The 21,402-nt window shown below is 36.2% G+C and overlaps 1 protein-coding gene across 1 annotated transcript in view; it reads left to right on the top strand.

The window, feature by feature from the left end:
* ADSS2 (adenylosuccinate synthase 2) overlaps nt 1–21,034 on the top strand; it is a 36,943-nt gene extending 15,909 nt beyond the window's left edge. Inside the window, exons 3-13 of the mRNA XM_059468421.1 lie at nt 1,183–1,251; nt 1,995–2,045; nt 4,308–4,374; nt 7,356–7,463; nt 7,741–7,822; nt 9,505–9,631; nt 12,372–12,526; nt 12,974–13,098; nt 14,070–14,167; nt 18,765–18,914; nt 19,725–21,034. Coding sequence (XP_059324404.1) covers nt 1,183–1,251; nt 1,995–2,045; nt 4,308–4,374; nt 7,356–7,463; nt 7,741–7,822; nt 9,505–9,631; nt 12,372–12,526; nt 12,974–13,098; nt 14,070–14,167; nt 18,765–18,914; nt 19,725–19,777 — 1,085 coding nt within the window. The 3' untranslated portion in view covers nt 19,778–21,034. The remainder of the gene's footprint in view (nt 1–1,182; nt 1,252–1,994; nt 2,046–4,307; nt 4,375–7,355; nt 7,464–7,740; nt 7,823–9,504; nt 9,632–12,371; nt 12,527–12,973; nt 13,099–14,069; nt 14,168–18,764; nt 18,915–19,724) is intronic.
* The last annotated feature ends 368 nt before the right edge of the window (nt 21,035–21,402 follow it).

The following is a 21,402-nucleotide window of genomic DNA, read 5'->3' as shown; positions in this document are numbered from 1 at the left end:
ATAGTTATGGATCAACTTGTCCTGCCTAATACTTCTACAGAAATGGAGCCAGTGGGCATGGAAATAGCTTCCTGTCGATGATGGGAAGTTTGGGATGTTAACTGTTCCTAGTTTTGAGGGCTGAGGCAGATGATACTACTTCTGTTCTCTTTTGATGTTACTGTACTGTGTTTCTTAAGGTTATCACTTGAAAACAGTAAAAAAAGGATGCCCATTTGCCTTGTGTTCTTGGGCAGACTTGGTTGAATAGGAAGGCCCCCATCCTTTATCAATACAGTAGTTGGGACAGAACTTTTTACAAATCCTCTTGCCTCTATCTTCTGTCTTTTGGTCTTGCCTGTTCTGAAGCTTTTTCTGGATTCTTTTAAGAAAGGGTAAGGGCAAAGTGATTGAGTATTAAAGTAGAGTATTCCTATTGTTTAGGACTACATCATGAAGGTAATAGTGAAAAAATCTTAAAATACTTTGTGTAGAATGCTTTTATCTGTGTGAAATTAGGTGATATGCAAATAGTTTTGGATGGCAGATCCCTTCTTCAGCTAGATGTTCTACTGGTGGCTTTGAATGTACTGAGTTTGGTATGACCTTAAGATGGTTCAGTTTTGCTGTGAGAATGCTCCTTCCTAGGCACTCAGTGATGCTGGTTAATTGTATCAACTAGCAGTCTTTTTCTGAGCAGTGTGACAGCTGTAGGAAGGTGAGCTTGCTTTTGATAGGGCTTTTTCCTCTGTTGTTTTTGCTGGTCTCTTAACAGTCCCACCTCTTTGTACAAAATATTTTGTGTCTGTTTACACCAAAAAAGTGCCTGCAAAGATACTAGTGTTTATAATGTTCCAAGCTTTCAGAAAGCAGTAAGTTTATTAAAGTGAAGTACAAAGAGGGAAGTTAATTTTAGATATGAGAAAGAGGAAGTTGGATTTCAGACTGTTCTACAATTCTGTTCCTGTTTGTACTGGTCTAAATTGAAAGTTGCATTTATTAGGAAGATTCAATGCATGTAGGTAGAAAGGCATGCTTTAGGAGCAAATCTGGCTTAGACAAATTCCTAAGAATCAAAATTGCAGTGTGTTAAAGAACTTAAAATACTTTGCACACAATATATGAAGTGTCTTTGAACTGTTTGAAATGTTTTTTCCCTTGCTCAACATAATTAATTAAATTTTATATAATGATTTTCTTCAGGAAATGGTGTTGTAATTCATTTGCCAGGACTCTTTGAAGAAGCTGAAAAAAACTTAAAGAAAGGAAAAGGTGAGAATTTGGAGATAATACTTTTAAAATAGTTTGTGGCACACTACTCAAATTATTTAGATGGAGGATACCTCTGTAGAGGTTGCATACAATGTATTTTTCCACAACTCCTTTTAGCTGTTGCTTTCTGACAGTAGTCTTGCTGTAAGTGCCAGAGCCCTCATGGGAAGGCAGATAAAAGGAATCTCTGTACAGTTTCAGAACATAATCTAAATCAGAATTGTCTGCAGACATTTTTCTTTGCTTAAAAAAGTGAATTTAAGAAGTGAAATGGCTTTTTAAGTGTGTTAACCTATTCAAAGTCATTTTACTTCTTAGAATATTGGTGTACGCTGTGACCATGTTAATGTAAAGAGGTGTTCTGGTAATCACTTCTTAATTCAGAACTCAGTTTTTGGATACTTCATGTTATGTCTGTAGCTATGCTTGGCAGCAGGCTCCTAGAAATGGGAAAAAAACAATGGTCTAGATTATTCAGAACCAAAAGAGCTACTAATTGTTTGCTAAAATTGAAGAGCTAGTAGCTTGAATTCTTCTTCAGAATAAGTCTGATTTTCTCAGCTTAATAGGTTGATGCCAAGTTTTAATTACTGAAATTACTTCTTTTTTCTCTGTAATGTGATTGCTCAGTCTTAAAATAGATTGACTGAGGTCTAAGCATGAAAAGTATTTATACTTTATACATCAGAAGATAAAAATGCTATACAAAACATAATTTAAACTATTTCATTTTGCCTTTAAAGGACTAGAAGGCTGGGAAAAGAGACTAATAATTTCTGACAGGGCTCATATTGGTAAGTTCCTGTTTGTGGTTTGTTTTTGGTGGAGTTTTTTTATGGGTTTTTTGTTTGATTTTTGTTTTTGTGCATTTTTGCTTTTTATGGACTTTTTGTGGCAGTAAAAGTGTGATAATTTTTAGCCATCTCCTTATATAGGTACTTTTCTTTGGATTAGGTCTCCCTGGGTTGCTTTGATTTATTGAAGGTCCTAGAAAAAAAATTACTCAGAGTCCTCTCAGGTTTATGTTCTAGTGATTTTTTTTATTTTTAATCCTATTCCATAAGCATCACCTAGGCAGGAAAGAGGTTCACTTTCCAAGTCAGATGAGAAGCACAGAGCAGTCATAAAGCATTGAGAGTGACTCAGGATTCATTCCCCTTTTGGTGTAAAAGTGATGCTGCTCACAGTAATGGTTCTGCTGGGAGAAGAGGTGACCCGGTGTGACTTGAAGCTCATGATCTCCCTACCCCTCTCCTTGCCACTTCATAGAGGAGGTTTTGTGGGAAGGACTCTCTAGGGATGAAGAGAATGGCTGCCCTCCTTGAGAGGAGCTCATTATTCTGCACTGAATCTAGCCTATGCTTGAGACAGCACTGCAGTTCAGAGCCTGAAGTGAAATAGTATTGAGTCCAATCCACCAACACAGAGCTTCAGAAACTCTTCCTGTACCACTCCTACTACATCTTTATGGCATAAATTCATCCTTTAGATTAGCTCTTTAGATATTATAACATTACTGCCGCCTCTGGTGTAATTTTCTGAAGATGCAAACTGTTTAGGACTTAGTTTTATGAAAGCTTGTAACACAGGGGAAAAACAGTTTTGCTTTTGGTTTCGCTTTCTTTGGTTTTGCTTGTTTTGTTTTTTACGCCAATCTGGAATAGCTTAGTGAGCTATATAATACTCTGAAATAAATGTCAATGAACTTACTGAGATTTATTTCAGAGTAAATATGTTTTTAGTTTGGAGTAACTAATGAGATTGAAATAGTTGAGTAATTGTTTTTAAGTTACCAGTATCTTTTCTGATAATTCTCTAGGTGAATTATTTGGAAATTGCTCAGTTACTAGAAAAACTGTTCTGTGATGATTATATTGCAATGGCAGTGCTGTGAATTTTTCATAATTAAACAGATTGTGAGTAAAAAGGACCAGTTGCTGTCACTCATAATCATTCAACCTCCTCACAGAAATGAGCTTTCATAATGCCTCTATTTAGAAAGTTTTGATGACAATTTGAAAGTCTTTTACCATGATAAAAATGTCTTCTCTAAAATGGGTATTGATCTGTGAATAGTCTCTAACAACAGATCAGCTAAAGGTAGGTTCACACTGCTGGCCATGATGTAATTCTTTAAAATGTGGGAATGCCTGGAAATAAACACAAAGCCAAATTGGTAAGGCAAACAGGAAAACCACTCTTTGTTCTGGAGAGATTAACATACTTATTACATGGCTCTTTCCTGTGCAGTGTTTTTAACTTTCAGGAAATAGTGCTTAAGAAAACCAGTTGAATTAATTCTGCTAGCCTATAAGCTGTGCACCAGCCCACCAATCTTTGTATTTGACATGAGTCTTGTAAGATTTTTGGGATGTTGGGGAGTGGGGGCGTGGATGTTTGCGTGTCTTTTGAGTTTTGTTGTTCTGTTTTGGTTTTTTGTTTCTTTTATGGTAGACAGAGTATTGATACAAGGAATACTCTGCATAATCTTTATAATTAATAACAATATAATGCTTAAAAACAATCGGGGCTTATGAAGTTGACTTCTGTTGACATAGCAGACATAGCAGACATTGGTAGGGGCTTTTCTATTTTCAAATGTGTTTTAATTGATGTTGCCTGAAATTGTTTAAGAAATATGTAAAACAGGTGAGAATGTTAACTTTCAGGTCTCACCTGAATTTTAGCAGTATGACCTTTTTTTTTACTGTATTCTATTTCCAGGATTTTTTTCTAACTACATTTTTTCTTCGTTTATCCATACATTCTTTGGGGCCACTACAAAGCCAAAACGGCTTAGTTGTTCTGTGGGACATGCATACTCACTTTGCAAATATGCTACAAAATAAACACTTTTTAAAAAGTCTCTGAAAAAACTTAGAACTCTTCCCTGTGAAAAATGTGAAAGGGAAGAAAAAACTCCTCTAGTTTTATTTGTCTTTCTTAAGGGTGTATATTTATTTTCCACATTGGTAAACAGAGTTGGTCTGAAGAAATCATTGCTGTTATAATTTGTTTCACACAAATTTTCAACTTAAGTTATTTTATTTTCTTAGTGTTTGATTTTCACCAAGCTGCTGATGGCATCCAAGAACAACAGAGGCAAGAACAAGCAGGAAAGAAGTAGGTAGTTTTATTTTGTCAAACATGGATGACTTTGTACAAACAGGACTTAATTAATTGAATCTCTGTTTTGCTTGGTCAGTGGGTTAAAAAAAAAAAATCCATGTGACTCTTGAATGTGGACTATGCAGGGATTATTTCTTACACTTTTATCTTCCTGTGAAAGATTATATGCTTAATTAAAGGGGTCTGTCTTTATAGTCTGCCTTATGAAAAGGTTTCTAGTTGTTAATTTGCTAGTTTCTGCTTCCAGTGTTTTGTTTACTGGAGGTATTTGTTTTTGTATAAATATATTTCTCTTTATGAATATTGAAGAACCCCTTTGACATCTCCAAATAACTGAAAGTCAGAGGTGCATGTAGATGTTGACATTGTCTTCTACAGAATGCTACTCACTTTCTGAAGCTTTCAAAACTTTTAGAAACTATCTTCCTATTTTTAACTTGTGCTTTCCTAGTAGCTCACTAGTTCTTGGGGCTGGGGAAAAAGCTGGCAGAATTAACAGTGACCTGTCTAAAGCTGGGAAGCACTGTAGTGCTATGGGCTTCTCAGATAACAGTAAACTTAGAAGACCTTCCAAAAAGAGAGATCACATGGATGAAAAGTAATTGAGACATACTCATCTGAAAAATGTTTGATCCATGATAATAAGCTTGAAGAGAGTGTCTGATGTGGGTGTATCTTCACAGAGGTTGCCATAGAGGGATAATTTGTCAGTGATTTTTACAAGGAGTCGTTTTCACACTTGTCTGAGCTGTACCAGCTCTCTTGTTACCTGCTGGTTTAGGATTTAAAAAGCAAACAGAACATATAGATAAATATGGAGGAATATTCTTATTTTAATGAGCCGTTATTAGCTGTTATCACTGTGTATCAGCTGTTCTTCAATATTTATGGAGCATAAGCTAAAATTGCTATATGACAATATTTACAGTTAAAAACACTGTCATTCAAATCAGTTACTTTGAGAGAAGGCACCACTCTATTGGTAAAAGATTGTTAGGGAAAACCCAAATAATTTGCTTTTAAAAAACTCAGGAAAATATTTATGTTCAAAGCAAAATAACTAAAGTCACTCTTGAAAATGCTGAATTTCTTCTTTCTGTGGAGTTCTTGATCTACAACTTATAGTTTTCAAGCTTGTTAAAATTACCCTATTTCCTCCTAAATTTTAAGGCTAAATAACTGTAATGGGGAGAGTAGTACTACAGGCTGGCTAAGAACAGGCTGTCATGGATTATCAAAAGATGGTTTCTTGTTTGTTGGAGGCAAGGAATTTATGAAATAGCATGTCTTACTGCAGATTGACTACATGCCATGGTTGGTGTTAAAATTCTTTTGTGCCTAAGACTTTGAACTATTACCATTAAAATTACCATTCTAAATGGTAAGTTTATTTTTTATTTTAATTGAATGCTTTTGCCTGGTCAAATGTAGCTCAGAAACCTTCACCAGTAAGGCTCATCATGTAGCTTCCCTTGCAGAAAGGTTATAGAAAAGCCTGATACAATCTAGTCTAAAAATCTAATACAGTGGATTCTGCTTATACAGTTGTTTTAGCTTCTGTAAGTACAGTCTTCTGACAATTTTTTTTATTGATTGGTATGTCTTAATGAAACAAAATAAATGGAAACCAACCCTTCTCTGTGAAGTGTGTGAATTGGGGTGGATGCTGGAGGCTAGAGTCTGTTGTTTATGCCACAGTGTCCTGGTCTGGTTAAAGGATGCAGTGTGGTGCAAAGTTCATTATAATGTTTTTTTTTTTCCTGGACTGGAGGTAAACATCACTCCCTGAGATTACTTGGTATTGAGTCTAATTGGAAGAATTCAAGTTTTGTTCCAAGGTATTTTTGAATCTAATCCAAACTGCTACGGAGTTATATACTAGTATGAACTGTATTTCTGTTCACTCACATATCAAGTGATACTCAATAACATAAAGTTTTGATATGACCTGTGCCTCCTACTTTACCTGGAGGCCCTCTTGAACTGAGTTATGGTATGGTGCCTTCAAGGCAGTTTGAAGAACTATGGGACACTCTGCACATGCAAAATTTTTAACTGAAGAAGAGTCTGTGTCTGATTGAGGGGGGTAAGAGCCCAAACCCTTTAAAACTAAGTGCACAGTTAAGCTTAACAACACATGTAGCACACTTTTGAAAATTTTGCAGACCTGTTCACTTCTCCTTAAAAAGTTACTTGATGTATTGAGCATGATGGGGAAGGTATTTGATAATCTGCCTGTGATGAGTACAGTTTGGCTCCATTTTGATAGCTACTTAACATGACTGAAGTAGCTGTACTTCTCTCACAGTAAAGTCAGTGCAAGCAAGTTTTATATCATCAGGACTTAAGCTGGAAAAGGCTTTTCAGGGAGAGTGGGCAGGTAAGGGTAAGAAAAAGAATTCAGTTTTTCACAATCAGCTACAGTGGAAAACCTATGTCTGAACTCAACATAGAGAGCATTTTGAGTGTCTCGGTCACTTTTGGATGTTTGGCAGTGTCTTCTGTTTTCCTGGCTCCAGCTGAGGTATTTAGAATGAAATGAAATATTTCTTATACACAAACATAAAATCCGTACTCTTTGTGCTGTTGCTTTAGGGAGGACTTTCTTTAGGTTTTCAGGACAGTGTTTTAGGAAGATATTTAGTTTCGGTTCATAATACTGAAGGATGTTTACTTGACATTTGGTTCCTTAAGTATAAATTTTAGAATTGTGTACAAATAAATATGCAAGCATTCACTAAAGTACAAAAAACTATTGGTTTAAAAACAGAAGTATGTAGAAGATGAACATATTTGCTTGTTTAAGCAGTGATATTCTGACACTAGATTGCATCCTAAAATATCTTTTGTTTTAAATGCTTGAAACAAGGTTACATGCTCACAATTAATGGCATTTCATTTTATGCTAAGGATGGAATAGCTTTAGAGAAAAAACACCTTTATATCAATAACTCTTTATTATTATCTTTTCAAAGTCTGGGAACTACCAAAAAAGGAATTGGTCCAGTATATTCTTCAAAGGCAGCTCGAAGTGGACTCAGAATGTGCGATCTTGTTTCTGATTTTGATGACTTTTCTGAGAGGTAATTACTGTACACAGTTGTAAGTGTAGTTTTCAGTTTCTGGATAGTACCCTGTGTAAGCAATTATATCTGGTTCCTGTTAATTTTCTTAGTTAAAAGTTCTTTTAAAATAAAAAATTATGTATCATTTTAATAAATTATACAATCGTGATTATTATAATAATTCATTGTTTGAAATGGTTAAATTACCAAATAACTGCAGATACGTAACCAGTAAAAATCAAGGGTTGGTGGGAAGAAAACAAACAAATCTCAGTCAAGCATTTTTGCCTTTCAGGTTCAAAGTGTTAGCCAATCAGTACAAAGCAATATATCCTACCTTAAAAATAGATATTGAAGGGGAATTGGAAAAGCTGAAGGTAAGCCTGCTTCTGTCTTTCTGGTTATCTAATCACTGTGTGCAGTTACTGATATGTGTATCCCTTGGTGTGACTGATGCTTGTGCTTGTGTGAGGAGTTAGACTGTGTCATGGGAAACCATGTGTATCAGTGCTGCAGAGTCTGCTGCTATCCTTAAGGACACTCTTGGCCCTGTTTTATGTTTCAAAACTTACTTTCAAAGGAGATACTTGAATTTAAAGAAAAAGGGTTGTATGGGGTGATTTCTTCTTGACTTACTTCTACTCAAGCATACAGTCTAGGAGAAAAACCAGGATTGTAGTTGGGGGAAGTATGTTTTATTGTAAAGCAGAATGTTAAGCCGTTGCCTCAGAAAGTTAAGAATTGAAGTAAATAGTTTTTCTAAGTAATAACTCGTAAAACTAAATACTGTCTAGCAGCACAGAAAAATGGAAATTAATAGCAGCAGAGCTAATGAAGCCTGATTGCCAGTGAACTAGTCTTATGGTTAATAATGAATTCTGATTTGATCTTTTCCCTGAGGTTGGGACAGTTGAGAGTTTCCTTTCTGGCATTAGGTTTTATTTGCACAGCATCCAAGTTATGTGAAAATCTTGTGAGGTGTCTTACTGTTCTACCCAACCTTTTTATTCATGCTTCTTGTAGAAACCTGTGTGAGATTTTTTTTTAACCCTTAAAATGTCAACCAAATATGACACTGTTTAAAACCACTGAGGTGTGTGGAGAACAGGGAGGGCACACACAATTACATGATAATTCTTTAAGAAAATCAGGCCAAAGAAATCATCCTTTCTCTACCTTTAATTTTTACAGCTCTATAGTAGAATATATGGGAGTTCTTAGCACTTCTGTTTGTTTTACTTTAAGTAAAGCCAGTTGTACATATGTTGTTGTATTTTGATTAGTTTGTAGGTCTAGAAACCAGTTACAGTTGATTACTTCATAATGCTTTATAGTTTACTTAAAGCAACTCAGGATTATGGACTATCTGAAACTCCTTGTTAAGGTGGAAACACCACACATTTGTAGCTTGAAGAAAATTACTTGTCTTATGCTGATGCACTTGATTCCACTCTGAAAGGCAAAGTGTTACATTTCACATGGAGTAAATTGTTAAATTGAGAACTTCCATGTGTTCTCATGGAGAAAGGCTGTGTACCAAGTGATAATCTGAATATTATTGGCTTCTTGCATCCAGCTACTCAATGGCATTCAGGCTTTTGATGCTGAATTCCAATAAAAAACTTCACTTCTACTTAAAAATTATAGCTCACAGTTGTGTGCATATGTTAGCTGCAGATGGCCAGAAACTGAACTCCCTACATGCAGGTTTTGGGGGAGACATTTCAAACACTTGAAAATGAAAGACCGAATATAATACAGTGATAATACTCATGCTTTGAGTGTTTCTAAAGCTTTCAGAAGTTTGGATTTTTCTTTCCTCTTCATCCTTCCCCCTTTTTTCCTTCCTCTTAGGGAGAGTGTACATATCTGTTGTGTAAATCTGAATTTCACATTCTTCCTCCCTTTGTTCACATTGTGGCATATGTAACATTTCTTTGTTTGCTTTTCTTCTTCAAAAGGAGTATGAGTATTTTTATGAGGGAACAATAGCAATTCTACTCTGGCTGCCTTTATCATAATGAAATTATACTATACAATAGTCTTTTGTGTTATTCAGGGCTACATGGAAAAAGTAAAACCAATGGTAAGGGATGGTGTTTATTTCATGTATGAGGCTTTACATGGACCACCAAAGAAGATCTTAGTTGAAGGTGCAAATGCAGCACTGCTGGACATAGATTTTGGTAGGTATGGTCTTTTTGAGACACATGTTGATATACACTTGCATTGTAAAAAGGGAACATTAAATATAAACTCTCCTGTGATAAGCTGTTCTCTTGGCAGAAGTTGTTTTTGTTTTGGAAGAACAGCACTCTCTATGACTAGGAAATAATGCAGGGGTGTGTGAGTGAGTTGTTAATTAAATGATTTCAAAAAGCTGTAGATTCTCCCGAGAGTAATAATTTGAATGGCATTAAAGATCAAGTAGCTCCTCTTAGAGTGTAGCTATTGCTTCAGCATCTCTAAGTTGTAAATGAAACCACTCACTGTTTTTTACATCTGTGGAAATCACTTGAGAATAAAAATGGAGAGCTTTGAGAGGCAAAGCATGTATGCAAAATACTTCTTGACTTTTGAAAAATCAGCTTGCTTTTTCAAGAGGGTCTTCAGATAACACTCAGTTTTCCATTGTTTCACATTGTTGGGAAAAGTGTTTGTAATCTGGATTGCTAATGAGGAAAGACTGAAAAGATTACCCCAATCTATTTGATATAAAAATTATGCAGTTTTTCTTAAAACACTGTAAGTTTGCTAATAAATTAGAAGATTCTAGGTAGTAGAAGCAGCTTTTCTTTAATGGGAGGATTGTTTGGTTATTACATTGTAACGACAGATAATCTGCCACTCTGTGAGCCTGTGATATTGGCTCCTGCATTTTGTCACATTTTTCTTCAGTCTCGCTGGCCTTGTAACAGCATGATTTTTATTGTTAGGAAGATGCTAACACCTGAAATGGAAGCCTATAAAGACTGCTGTAAAACAGTTATGAAACTGGCATGCACTCAGCTTTCAACCAATATGAGTTGTGGTATTGGGCATTTTCAAACATACTCAGTCTGAATGCCTCTTATTTTAAGAGTAAGATGTGTCTTAGGTTACTCTCTGTAAGTACAAGCACCAAACTCTCATAATTGAATACTGGAAGACACATCCTTTTTTACAAGACAAAAAAAGAGGAAAGACGTCTTCAAATATACTTTTCACAGGGAAATCTTTGATGTAAAACTGAGATATTTGCAAAAAAGTCTATGAAGGGGGTTGTTTTCTTGTAAATGATGAGTATTTTGGATTTCATGTAAATAGAAGGTGCAGGCAGTCTTTAACACATCAGGTATATCTATAATACATACAGAGTTGTTCAGATTAGTTTGATTTTTTTTCCTGCCTCTGCTGTGAGACTCAAACACACGAGAAAATCTGCTCTCCATAGGTAGATACCATCAGTGGATTGGGCACTTGTGTTAACACTAGACAAGCCCTAGTCAAAAGGTTTGGCACTGCCAGTTTGATTATTAATCATTCTGAATGAGGCTGTTTTCTGTGCTTTGTTGCATAGAAATCTGAATATTGAAGTGAGTTTTGTGAATGTGTGTCTATTGGTTGTGAGGATGGTAAATCTCCAGGCTTGCAGTCCATCCCACTTTCCTGCAGCCTGTAATGAAGCTTATGTATGCATTTGTCTGGGAATGGGGGGGCAGGTTTGGGGATGTGTGGTCTTCTGTGTTTTTAAGCACAGAGTAATGACAAAGCAAGGTAAATATATCAGACTGGGAGGTGAAAGCGAGTAACAACTGTTTATTGACTCTGGTTTTGACATCCACTGGCTATATTCACCTGTCAGTACTAAGAAAAGTTTTACTACTGTGTTCTAAGATTAAAAACTGATTAATGCTTGAAAACTGCTGTTACGTATCACCTGCATGCCTGGGTCTGTCTCTGGAGTGATTTGAGATACCTGAAGCTAATCTGTGAAATCTCACTGATCAGTCTGAAAGATTTTTGACTTTGTACAGATGTCTATATTGCTGAAAGAACTGTATCACTTTTAGTTCCTTTTGTCTTGGTTGTTCCTCTCTTACCTATCGCTGATTCATATCAAAAGACATACAAAAAAGTCTGACACAACAGGTAGAAGTATCTTGCTTATGTGCAGTTATAGTGAGGCTGAAGTATTTGTTCACAATTCAGCTGGGGACTGGCATGGTCAGTTTCATTTGCCATACTTAATAAAAAAAGGTATAAACCTAAGGATTTTGAGATAGTCAGGTCTCTTTTTTGCAGTCCAATGACAGCTGAATATCTAACTAGAGACAGACCTGTACTACTAGTCTGTATTCCATTTGTCTTCTTTTTTTAATGATCTTTTTTCATTTGATTATGCAAACAAAGTTGTTCTTTCCAGAACTCTGCATTTCATTGCAATTTCTTATCCTTATAGTGTGCTGATTGGTTTGTAGAGTTTGTATTTTATTTTTCCTCTAAAAATTAAAAATAGTAAATCTCCATTCTCTAACCTTTTAATACTGTTTTCTTAAGAATCTCCCTTCAAATTTTTGCATTGTTCAATTAGTGATTTTATTTAGTGTAAGAAAGCAAGGCATGTTTTTCTGGTGTCTTACTCCAGTTTTTTACCTGTACCATCATTCAGAATTGTTATGTAGTACATTTTTACCAGTTGAAGTAGTAAGATTTCTACCTTTTCAAATGAAGGTGGATCAGACAATGTACTTACAAAACTAAGAGCTTACTTAATGTGTTCTTGACTGTAACATACATTTGTTGTGTGTTATGATTTTGAGTGTTGTAAAATCTAGGTAAGTGCAGTGCAAGTACTGTCTCTCACCAGGTTAGACTGTTTTGAAAAAACAGCTTAAACCCAGTGTTTTAATAATTTCCTAAACGAAATGTTTTGGTTTTTAATAGGCACATATCCTTTTGTGACTTCATCAAACTGCACAGTTGGAGGTGTGTGCACAGGACTGGGCATGCCGCCGCAGAACGTTGGGGAAGTGTACGGAGTGGTGAAAGCCTACACAACCAGGGTTGGAATTGGTGCCTTTCCTACAGAACAGGATAATGTGAGTATTGAAGCCTCAGGTGTGACCTGACACAAAATAACTTGGTGTGTCTTGTCTGAATTTTATTAAGTCAGTGTTAGCAATGGTTAAGTGCTGATATGTAAGTGACAATGTGTTTGCATGTCTCAATCTTCTGATTCTAGACTGAGCTTACAGGACTGCCAAACATGATTGCAACTTTCTTAGATATTGCTGTGGAATAGAAAGTTAGAGCAGGAACAAATTTTGCAAAGTTAGCCTAAAAATTGTTCTCTTGAATTAGAAAGAACATTTTCTATTGCTGTCTTCATCCAAGTGGACAGCATTGTGAAAAACAGGGGGAAGGACTTTAAAGGTAATTTACAATGTAAATTGTAATTTGTGTATTGTAAAATGTTAAGTAAAGACCAGCATCATGTGTTGCAACTCAAAGAAACCCACATGCTGATGCATCTTACTCTTTGTTAGGAAATTGGAGAATTGCTGCAACAGAGAGGCAAAGAGTTTGGTGTTACCACTGGTAGGAAGAGAAGATGTGGCTGGCTGGACCTTGTCTCACTCCGATACGTCTATATGATTAATGGATTTACTGCGTGAGTTGTTTGCTGAGCTTTGCTGGCAGCTTGACAGAAAATCATGAAATGCTGTAGATTACTGTAAATTGTGCATATACCAGTTAGTAACATTTGCACTGTTAATATTGCTGTGTTGATTGTTTTGATATTTTGATAAATTAGCTGTTCCTTGTTTTTCCTATCATGAAGTATTTTTACATTTGATATTTTTATAGATGTAGATTTTTCTGTCCTTTCTTTATGGAGATTTCTTCTGTTAGTTTGTCTTCAAAATAACATAGATGGGAAACCATCAGTATCTCTAGTGGTATGTGTAAGTATTAAAAACACAGATATGTCTTTGGGATGTTAATCAGAATGAAAGATGGGTGCCTGAAACAAACTGGTATAGAATTTCTAGCAGATCAAATAGTGTAAATACATATTTTATTTAAATACTTCTGTTTTTCTTGTTCTTTGTGGGTTTTGTTTTAAGTAAGTTGTAGCCAGGTATTTGTAGAGACAGTGTTAGATTATTTTTTTGTCTTCGCTGTAGGACAGGAACATTTGGAGAGGACAGGAGCAGACACCAACAGGCATTATGCAATGAAATGGTCATCTTAAATGGCTATACCTTAGATGGTTTGGTATCTTGGCAGCACCCTCACCAATTAAAATTATAACACTTAAAGCCACAGACAAATTCATTCAATTGGAGAAGGCCTGTTATTTGATTTTTTTGGGCATCTTCATGTAGTACTAGATTGAAGGATGCAAGAAAAACTGTGTTTATCCTTTTTTGTTGCCATTGTCTTGTTTCAGAGATTGTTTGTTTTTGGTTTGGGGTAGCTTTTTTAAGTCAGACCAGCTAACAGATTAGTCCCATATGAGATATTTTCTTAAAGAAATAAAAGTAGTTGCAGGAGTCAATTTTGTTTGATTTTTTTTAACAACGTGATAAGAGTCAAGGGTTTTTCAACTCGTTTAACCAGAGTAATGTTTCTTTATAGATTGGCACTTACCAAATTGGACATCTTGGATGTATTTCCAGAAATCAAAGTTGGTGTTGCATACAAACTAGATGGTGAAAGCATACCTCATTTTCCTGGTAAGACTGCTTATTTAAAAATTTTAGATTTTGGTGAAATGTAATGTGGAACTTTTGAATGCATTTGGCTTCTACTTGTAAAACTTACAAGAGCAATATCTTTCTTCAGCATCAAGCTATTAATGTCTTCCAGATGCACCAGACATATCTTTTACCATACCAGTACCTGCCCCTAAAAGATACCTGTACCAAATACTGAATTTTGTCTACTAGAAAGATTCAAACAGCTGTATATGTTACTACTTGTCCTTTTTATTTTATACAGCCTGCATCACCTTCAAGCTAAATTGGAAGCTTGTTTCATACTCTAAACTGTTATCTTGTTCCACTACTGTATTGATTCCCATTGTTAGCAGGCCAGCTCTTCATTTAAGCATGCAATGACCCCCATAAGAGAAAAGTTCCGTTGAAAAGCCAAGTTTTTCTTTCCTTCTGTTGAAAAGCCAAGTTTTTCTTTCCTTCTGTTACATTTCTAACAGTTCACTTCCCTTTAAATGATTCATGGAACAGCCAAAAACCTACAAAAGCTACACAGTGTAAAAGAGGGACAAGGGGTGGGGCAAGAAACTGACAACTAGTTTAGGTAAAAGCAAGAGTATTTTCTAATGCATGACCAATGTACATTAGTGTAGCATAATAGAAGCTGTAGTTCCTGAGGAGGACAGTGATTGTTTTTACTTGAAGAGTGTACCTACATTTTAAAATATTCAAATATCACAAGCCAGTGTTTTTGTAGATAATGTGTCAGGTTCAGTTTGTGATAGTTAGGCATACTGCAGAAAAAAAGGAAGAACATAAAAGAGTACTAAAGATTGGGCTTTTTGATTTTCATAATGTGCACATATATGCCTGTTTTCATTCTAATTGGTACTTGAGCGTTAGAGGCTGGTCACAGGTTACAATTTTTCATGTGATATCATCATCATCAGAGAACTTCTTGTGGGTGAGGAGATAAACTATAATAATTGGATACAAGGCACAGCAGGATTTATGTAGTACAAAGATGTAATTATGTGTAAAGGAATAAATGATGATGTGCCACTAGTCCTTGAAAAGAGCACATATCTGCTAAGAGTAATTCATTAGGAATTAAAAAAATTCTTTTGTTTCTCCGTGTGCTTGTGGGAGTTTTCTAACTGATTTGCTGTCCAGAATCTTCAAACAAAAGTGCCACTTCCAGTCTGAATGCATGCTGAATGACCTTGATTCAGGAAATGTAGTACTCGTCTTGCATTAAACCAGGGAATGCTTTTCCCCTTTTAAGACTCAGATATTACCTGATTGGTACTCATATAAAAACATTAGGGACATTTGTGTTTACCTGAAAATGGCCTTTGAACATAATGGAGGTTGCATGTTTGAATTGGGAACTACTCAGTAAATGCTTTTGCTGTAGCCTGTTGTATGATGTCGTGCTCAAGCCAAGAAAATCTTTTCTGGCAGTCCATCCTTAAAGATGACATAAGCAGGTGGCCATGTTGTACAGTACTAAGATGTCAGTAATTTGTGGGGTTTTTTTCATTCATTGTACGTCTCAGGGTCAGAATCTTTTTACATACAACTCTTGAGGGAGCAGACTTCGTTCCCTGTATACCCCTAGGTAACAGCTGACCTTTGGTCATAGGAGCACAATGTGGCTCTCATGCCTGTATTTTTCTTTACTGTATGAACAATTAAGAATTCTGGTAGAACTTCAGTAGAAGCTGTTGACATGCTGTCTTCCTTAAAGCGTCAGGAAGGAGTTTGAGCTGAGCTTCTGGTAAGCGGGAAGATGCTGTCTCTCACAGTGCCTCTGTGTTCCACACTTCTCTTTGCTATACTCCTCAACATTTGGCAGCATTTTCAGCACACATGCTGCAGTTAACCCCTGCCCCTGGCATAAAAAACAAAAGGTAACTTTATTCCCACTTTGTGTTTTGCAGACCATTAGACTGTTTCTGATGTCTGCATTTCTGCATGCTGTGTGCTTGTATAATTTTTTTTTTTTCAAATGTGCCACTGACATTGAAATTTAATTTAGAAGAAAACTAGTCTGGGAAGCTCTCACTGGCAGACTTTTTCTTTCTCTCTCCCCTTCCTACCCTCCCACTGTCTTGGAGATGTTCATGATTTACCCTTCTTGTGAAATGACTGTCTCTAAATTAGAATCACACACAGTACCCACCATCTCAGGAAAAGCATGCCGTGTTTCATATTTTGTTCCTTATTCCACCTGGATTGGAGAATCATACGAGTCTCACTCAGAGTTTTTTAGCTTAGCTTTCTCTGTGCATTTCATAATTGCCTCTTAAGCAGGAACCTAAAATGTCTTGTGAATTTATGGCTGCCTTCAGTTGGTGTTACTGAGGCTGTAGTCTTTTGCTGGCCAGTGGTAGGAGTTTATGGAAGACAGAACTTCCTTCTAGCTTTGAGCCAGTCAGTTAAAAAAGAATGTGAGAGCTATTGTCTGATTCTCTAATGCCTCCTGTCCGAGTTCAGACATCAGTTGATTTCAGGACAGAGGGACATAACTTCTAGCTTAGGAGGTTTGAAAACACAGATGCTTAGGAAAATTGGGAGATTACTTTGGACAAGCTTTACTTTCATGCTTGTTTTTTTTTTTTTTTTTTCTCGTACACTTTTTCCCTGGCCATTTGCTGTAGGTTAAAAAGCTGGCACACTATTCTGGATATACCTTTGGTCTGATCTACATGACTGTTTTCATGTTCAGTTTCTGGAAATTGCTGGAGGATCTTTCTCTTACAAAGGATTTTCTGAGTTGGAAGTAGCATCACACAGCACTCTTCAAATTATGATATCATTGTATTTACTCTGTCTATTGTATAGTTAAGCAGTTAAGGAATATTCTGGAAACCCTACACCCCACTGAGGGGAAAGCTCAGTGAAAAGCTGAGAGAAATCTAGATGGTGACTAGATCTGGTACTACACTGAGCTCAGTTTGTGGCTTGTCTTGTCTTTAACCACACATCATCTTGATCACACCTGCTGGGACAAAATTAAAGTATGATTTGAAACATCAAGTGATGCATTCCTTCTTTTTCTTCTCTCTTAGGGGGAGGTAAGGAATACAGGCTAATGGAAGATTGTAGTCAATATTAGACTGTTCAATATCAAATGCTTTCAGCTGTCTCCCTCTGACCTCAGCAAAGAGGCTTCAAAGGCCTGTGGACATCCAAGATGAGGTGTTCATTCACTCTGCCTCTTCAGAAAGAGGGAGGCTAGGAACTATCTGCACTGCCTGGAGATCACTTTGTGGTTGTGCACTTTGAGTGCCTCTGTTCTGTTGTACAGATACCTGCACAGCAGACAACACCTCAGTTGTTACTTCTGACAGTAAAGTGCTTATCCTTGGCTTCTGCTACCAGACATCCTTAATGTGCCTGTCTGTTCTCATTGCCATGAGTATTGGTTCAGGATTCCTTTAACCTGGGAACACCTGTGTCCAAAACTTTGCACAATTCTCTGCCATTATAGATTTTAAAGACAGCAGAGCAGTCTTCTTTCAGCCTTTCTCAAAATGCCTAGTCCATTAAGGCTGTCCTTACAGCACTGCTGCTGTTGAACTGTTGTCTGCATCAGGACAAATCATTCAATGTGCTGAGCTTGAGTTTGTTGGCTGCACACATGCTGGAGGGGATTAGTGTGTGGTTTTGTATTTGCACCTCCACTGTACCTCTTGCACCTCAAACCCTTTCCTAGGCTGACTAGCTGTCCTGTCAGGAGTGACTTGAACTGAGACACAGAGCCTACATAAATTAATTACTATGCCCTCATCCTCCAGAAGGCAAGAAGGAATGCCTGACTCCTCCCATTTTTAAATCAATATATTTTGATCATTTTCAGACTTAAGCCCTTTGTTTTGCTGTCCTGTGTCATTCCAAGACTTAATGTTCAGATAATTACTGGAGTGATTCAGTTCCAGAACAGTATGCTTAGCATGTTTTTCAGAACTAAAAATCATCACAGGATTCATAGTTAAAGGACAACATTGCAGCAAGTTACTAAATGAAGGACAAAATACTGCTTCTCTTCTGAGAAGTAGTGGGAACAGTTACTGTTCATACATTCTGTGGGACTCCACACTGGTTGATAAATTCATTGCAGGTATGGGGCAAAGGGTCTGTGGGTATCCGAGGTCTGTTAATTCTTAACTACATCTTACGACTGTGTTTAGTAAAAGGTACTCTCCTATGCCATTTTAAAATATGTTTTAGCTGCTTGATACTTACAAGCTGGTTTCACAATTCCCTTATGAAGAGGGATCTGGTTCTCAGTATTTGTTCAGGAAAAAAAAAAGAACATTTTGGGGAATTATTTCCCTGAAAAGTTCTTTTCTGAACTGAAAAGACTGTGGTTTCAGCAAAATATATGCATGTGACTGAGCACTGGAATTCCTTAAAGTCTTGAGTCCTGATATTTACTGGACTTTTTTCCCCTTATGCTTATATTAACAAAACCCCCAACACTTTAGTGGCTGCAGTGCTTGTATTATTACCTTATGAGCAAACCTCTTTGTGTAAGAGGTAACACCTCTTTAGTGTCTCATGGTGGAGAATATCCATGGACATAAAATTTTTGTTTCTGTTTGCTTCTCAGCCAGCCACGAAGTCTTAAACAAAGTAGAGGTTCAGTATAAGACACTCCCAGGATGGGTTACAGACATATCAAATGCCAGGACGTTTGATGATCTGCCTGTGAATGCACAAAACTACGTTCGTTTTATAGAAACGGAGTTGGGTGTTCCTGGTGAGTAGAACAGATTTTCTTCTTCTTATCTGCGTTATTCCTGCTCCATGAAACCTGTTTGGTATTTTATATTAATGAAGACTCAAAATACTGAAAACTAGGTTCTTCCTGCTTATTGTGATGTACCTGGTGCCACTGGTGATTATGGTACTACTACTTTTTATTTAGTTGTCGAACTCACAATTTTCAGAAGTTTTAATATACGTTCCTTCTCTGGGTTACACTATAGTTGTTGTTCAGTTAAGGTTTTTTTTCATAACTTGCTCAAGTGTCTTTTAGACTGATTATAATTGGGGTTTAGTTTTCCTATGATCATAAAGTCAGTGGCCCTATGGGTTATTAATTAGTATGATGAATTATATATGAAAGTGTATTTATATATGTATAAATATATATGAGTATGTATGAGAGTATATATTGAGAATTCAATTATATATGAGAGTGTATATATATGTTCCTGAACTGATAAATTTCTCCATGCTCCCTAATAAAGGTGATCCTGTGGTTTCATCCAAAGCTGGGAGTTAGGAGATATGCAAATTTTTACTTATCTGATAGTTTGTAACTATCCTTTATTTTATAATCTGTGAAAATGATTAATTTATTATGACAGTTTCAAGGATACCTGCTTTTTGAAGTTGTCAGTGTATTCTTTGAGAACAACAGACAAAGTTATCATTTCTTAGTGTGTGAATAGTATATGCTGTGTTTTTCTTCAAAATGTGGTGCTTAAGAAGATGAGTTTGTATCTTAAGATACACTCTTGCTTTGTATTACTTACAACAGAAGTTTGCTTTTTCTCTCCTGCAGTTAAATGGATTGGAGTAGGGAAATCCAGGGAATCAATGATCCAGCTGTTTTAAAGATTTCAGATGCATGGAAGAAAGCACACTCCTCAAAAGACTGCTCATTCTTAAATGCATTAGTAGCCCGCAAAGCAAAGATGTTGGAAAGATAGATTTTTGCATGGGAAGAAATGCTAGAGTTGATACCCCCAGATCAATTGCTACTCCTGAAAGAGACTCTTAACACGAACCTGTATCAATTCCTGTTCAACTGCAATTACCAGGACACTTCTCATTGTTGTTCAAGGTGCCATCAGATTTTTTTTCTTTACCTACTATTTACTTCAAAATGTAATTCCTGTTTGAAAGTCTAAGGTAGCATTGCTTTCATGACTGTTTGTCTTTGTTATCCTCTCTCTGCTTTTGGCGGTGTTACTTCCCTGAAATTTTAGACAGTAAAAATAATGCAGTTTTGCACAAATAGTTTTACATCGTCATTATTTGTATTCCTAAAGCTGTTGTATTCTTAATGACTGGTCTTGTGAGTGATTAAAGAGGGGGAGTCTGATTTTATAATGCTATAAATGCTGTCTAAATTATTGTGTGATCTCCTTTTTAAAAGAAGATGTGATGCCAAGTTGTTATGAATGTCCAGGTTTTTTTAGCTGTATAACACAGGAAACTTGCTCTTTGTAACTCACAGAGGATACTCAAGTGTTTACCAGGAAATGTGCCCAGAAAGTTAGAAAACTGATATTGTAAAAAAGTTCATTTGCAATTATTAAAGAACCGTTCTGATTTTGAGTTAAATGTTTTATAATGTTACTCTTTCTTTTCCTGGCATTTTAAACTCTGTGCTTCTCCGCTTCCAAGGCGCGTATCTTAAACTCTTCTCCTAATTATATGGGGTTATATTTGTATTTTGTGAGAAGTCTAACATTTTGATGCCCTTTTAAATTCTTTTCTTCAGAGTCAATTGAAGATCTTTATCTGGAGGATTGCCAAAGTGCAGACACTTCTGTATTTATAAGTTAAAGATGCTGTAGAAATAACATTTAATGTATTCCTTGTATTTGCTTTGGGTGTGGGGTAAATAACAAGTGTTCACCTCAAGACATCTGACATATTTTGGATGGGAAATGTGGAAATGTTCCAGAAGTATTTAAATTTATAACCATTATTATATATTCCAAAGAATCTGATTTCTTTTTGCAACAACCCAGTAATATATTTTCCCTTTGCAGATTACTGAGAATGACTCTGTTTTTACACACTGTGCTGTGGTTTTCATGTGCTTCTTTTTAACTTCAAATAAAACTTACTTTGTTTCCTAAACCCAAGTTTGTATCAGGGTGGGGCAGCAGTTTTAGATTTAGTTTAGTAGATTTTGGCTGCATATAAGAATATGTGACTGAATATAAGGAAATTCTAATGCAAAATAAAAAATACGAGGCCTTTTTGTTTGTCTTGAGTTACCACATGTTACCTGAAATGGAATAATTTGTTGGACTGTGCTGCTGCTGAGGTGGTTAGCACAATTTTTATATTCTAAATTGACACAATATAAAATTGCTTGTAGTGAGAGGAGAGACAGGAGGTTTGAAGGATAAAACTACTGATTTTTAAGGAGCATTTTCTGTTGAATTTCTTGCATGTGACAGAGCAGTTACTGAGGTCTGTATTTTACTCGCATAATGTGAGGA

The sequence above is a fragment of the Ammospiza nelsoni genome, chromosome 3, assembly GCF_027579445.1.
Source record: "Ammospiza nelsoni isolate bAmmNel1 chromosome 3, bAmmNel1.pri, whole genome shotgun sequence".
NCBI lineage: Eukaryota > Metazoa > Chordata > Aves > Passeriformes > Passerellidae > Ammospiza > Ammospiza nelsoni.
Note: the sequence above shows the minus strand (reverse complement) of the source record. Positions and strands in the feature narration are given on the sequence as shown.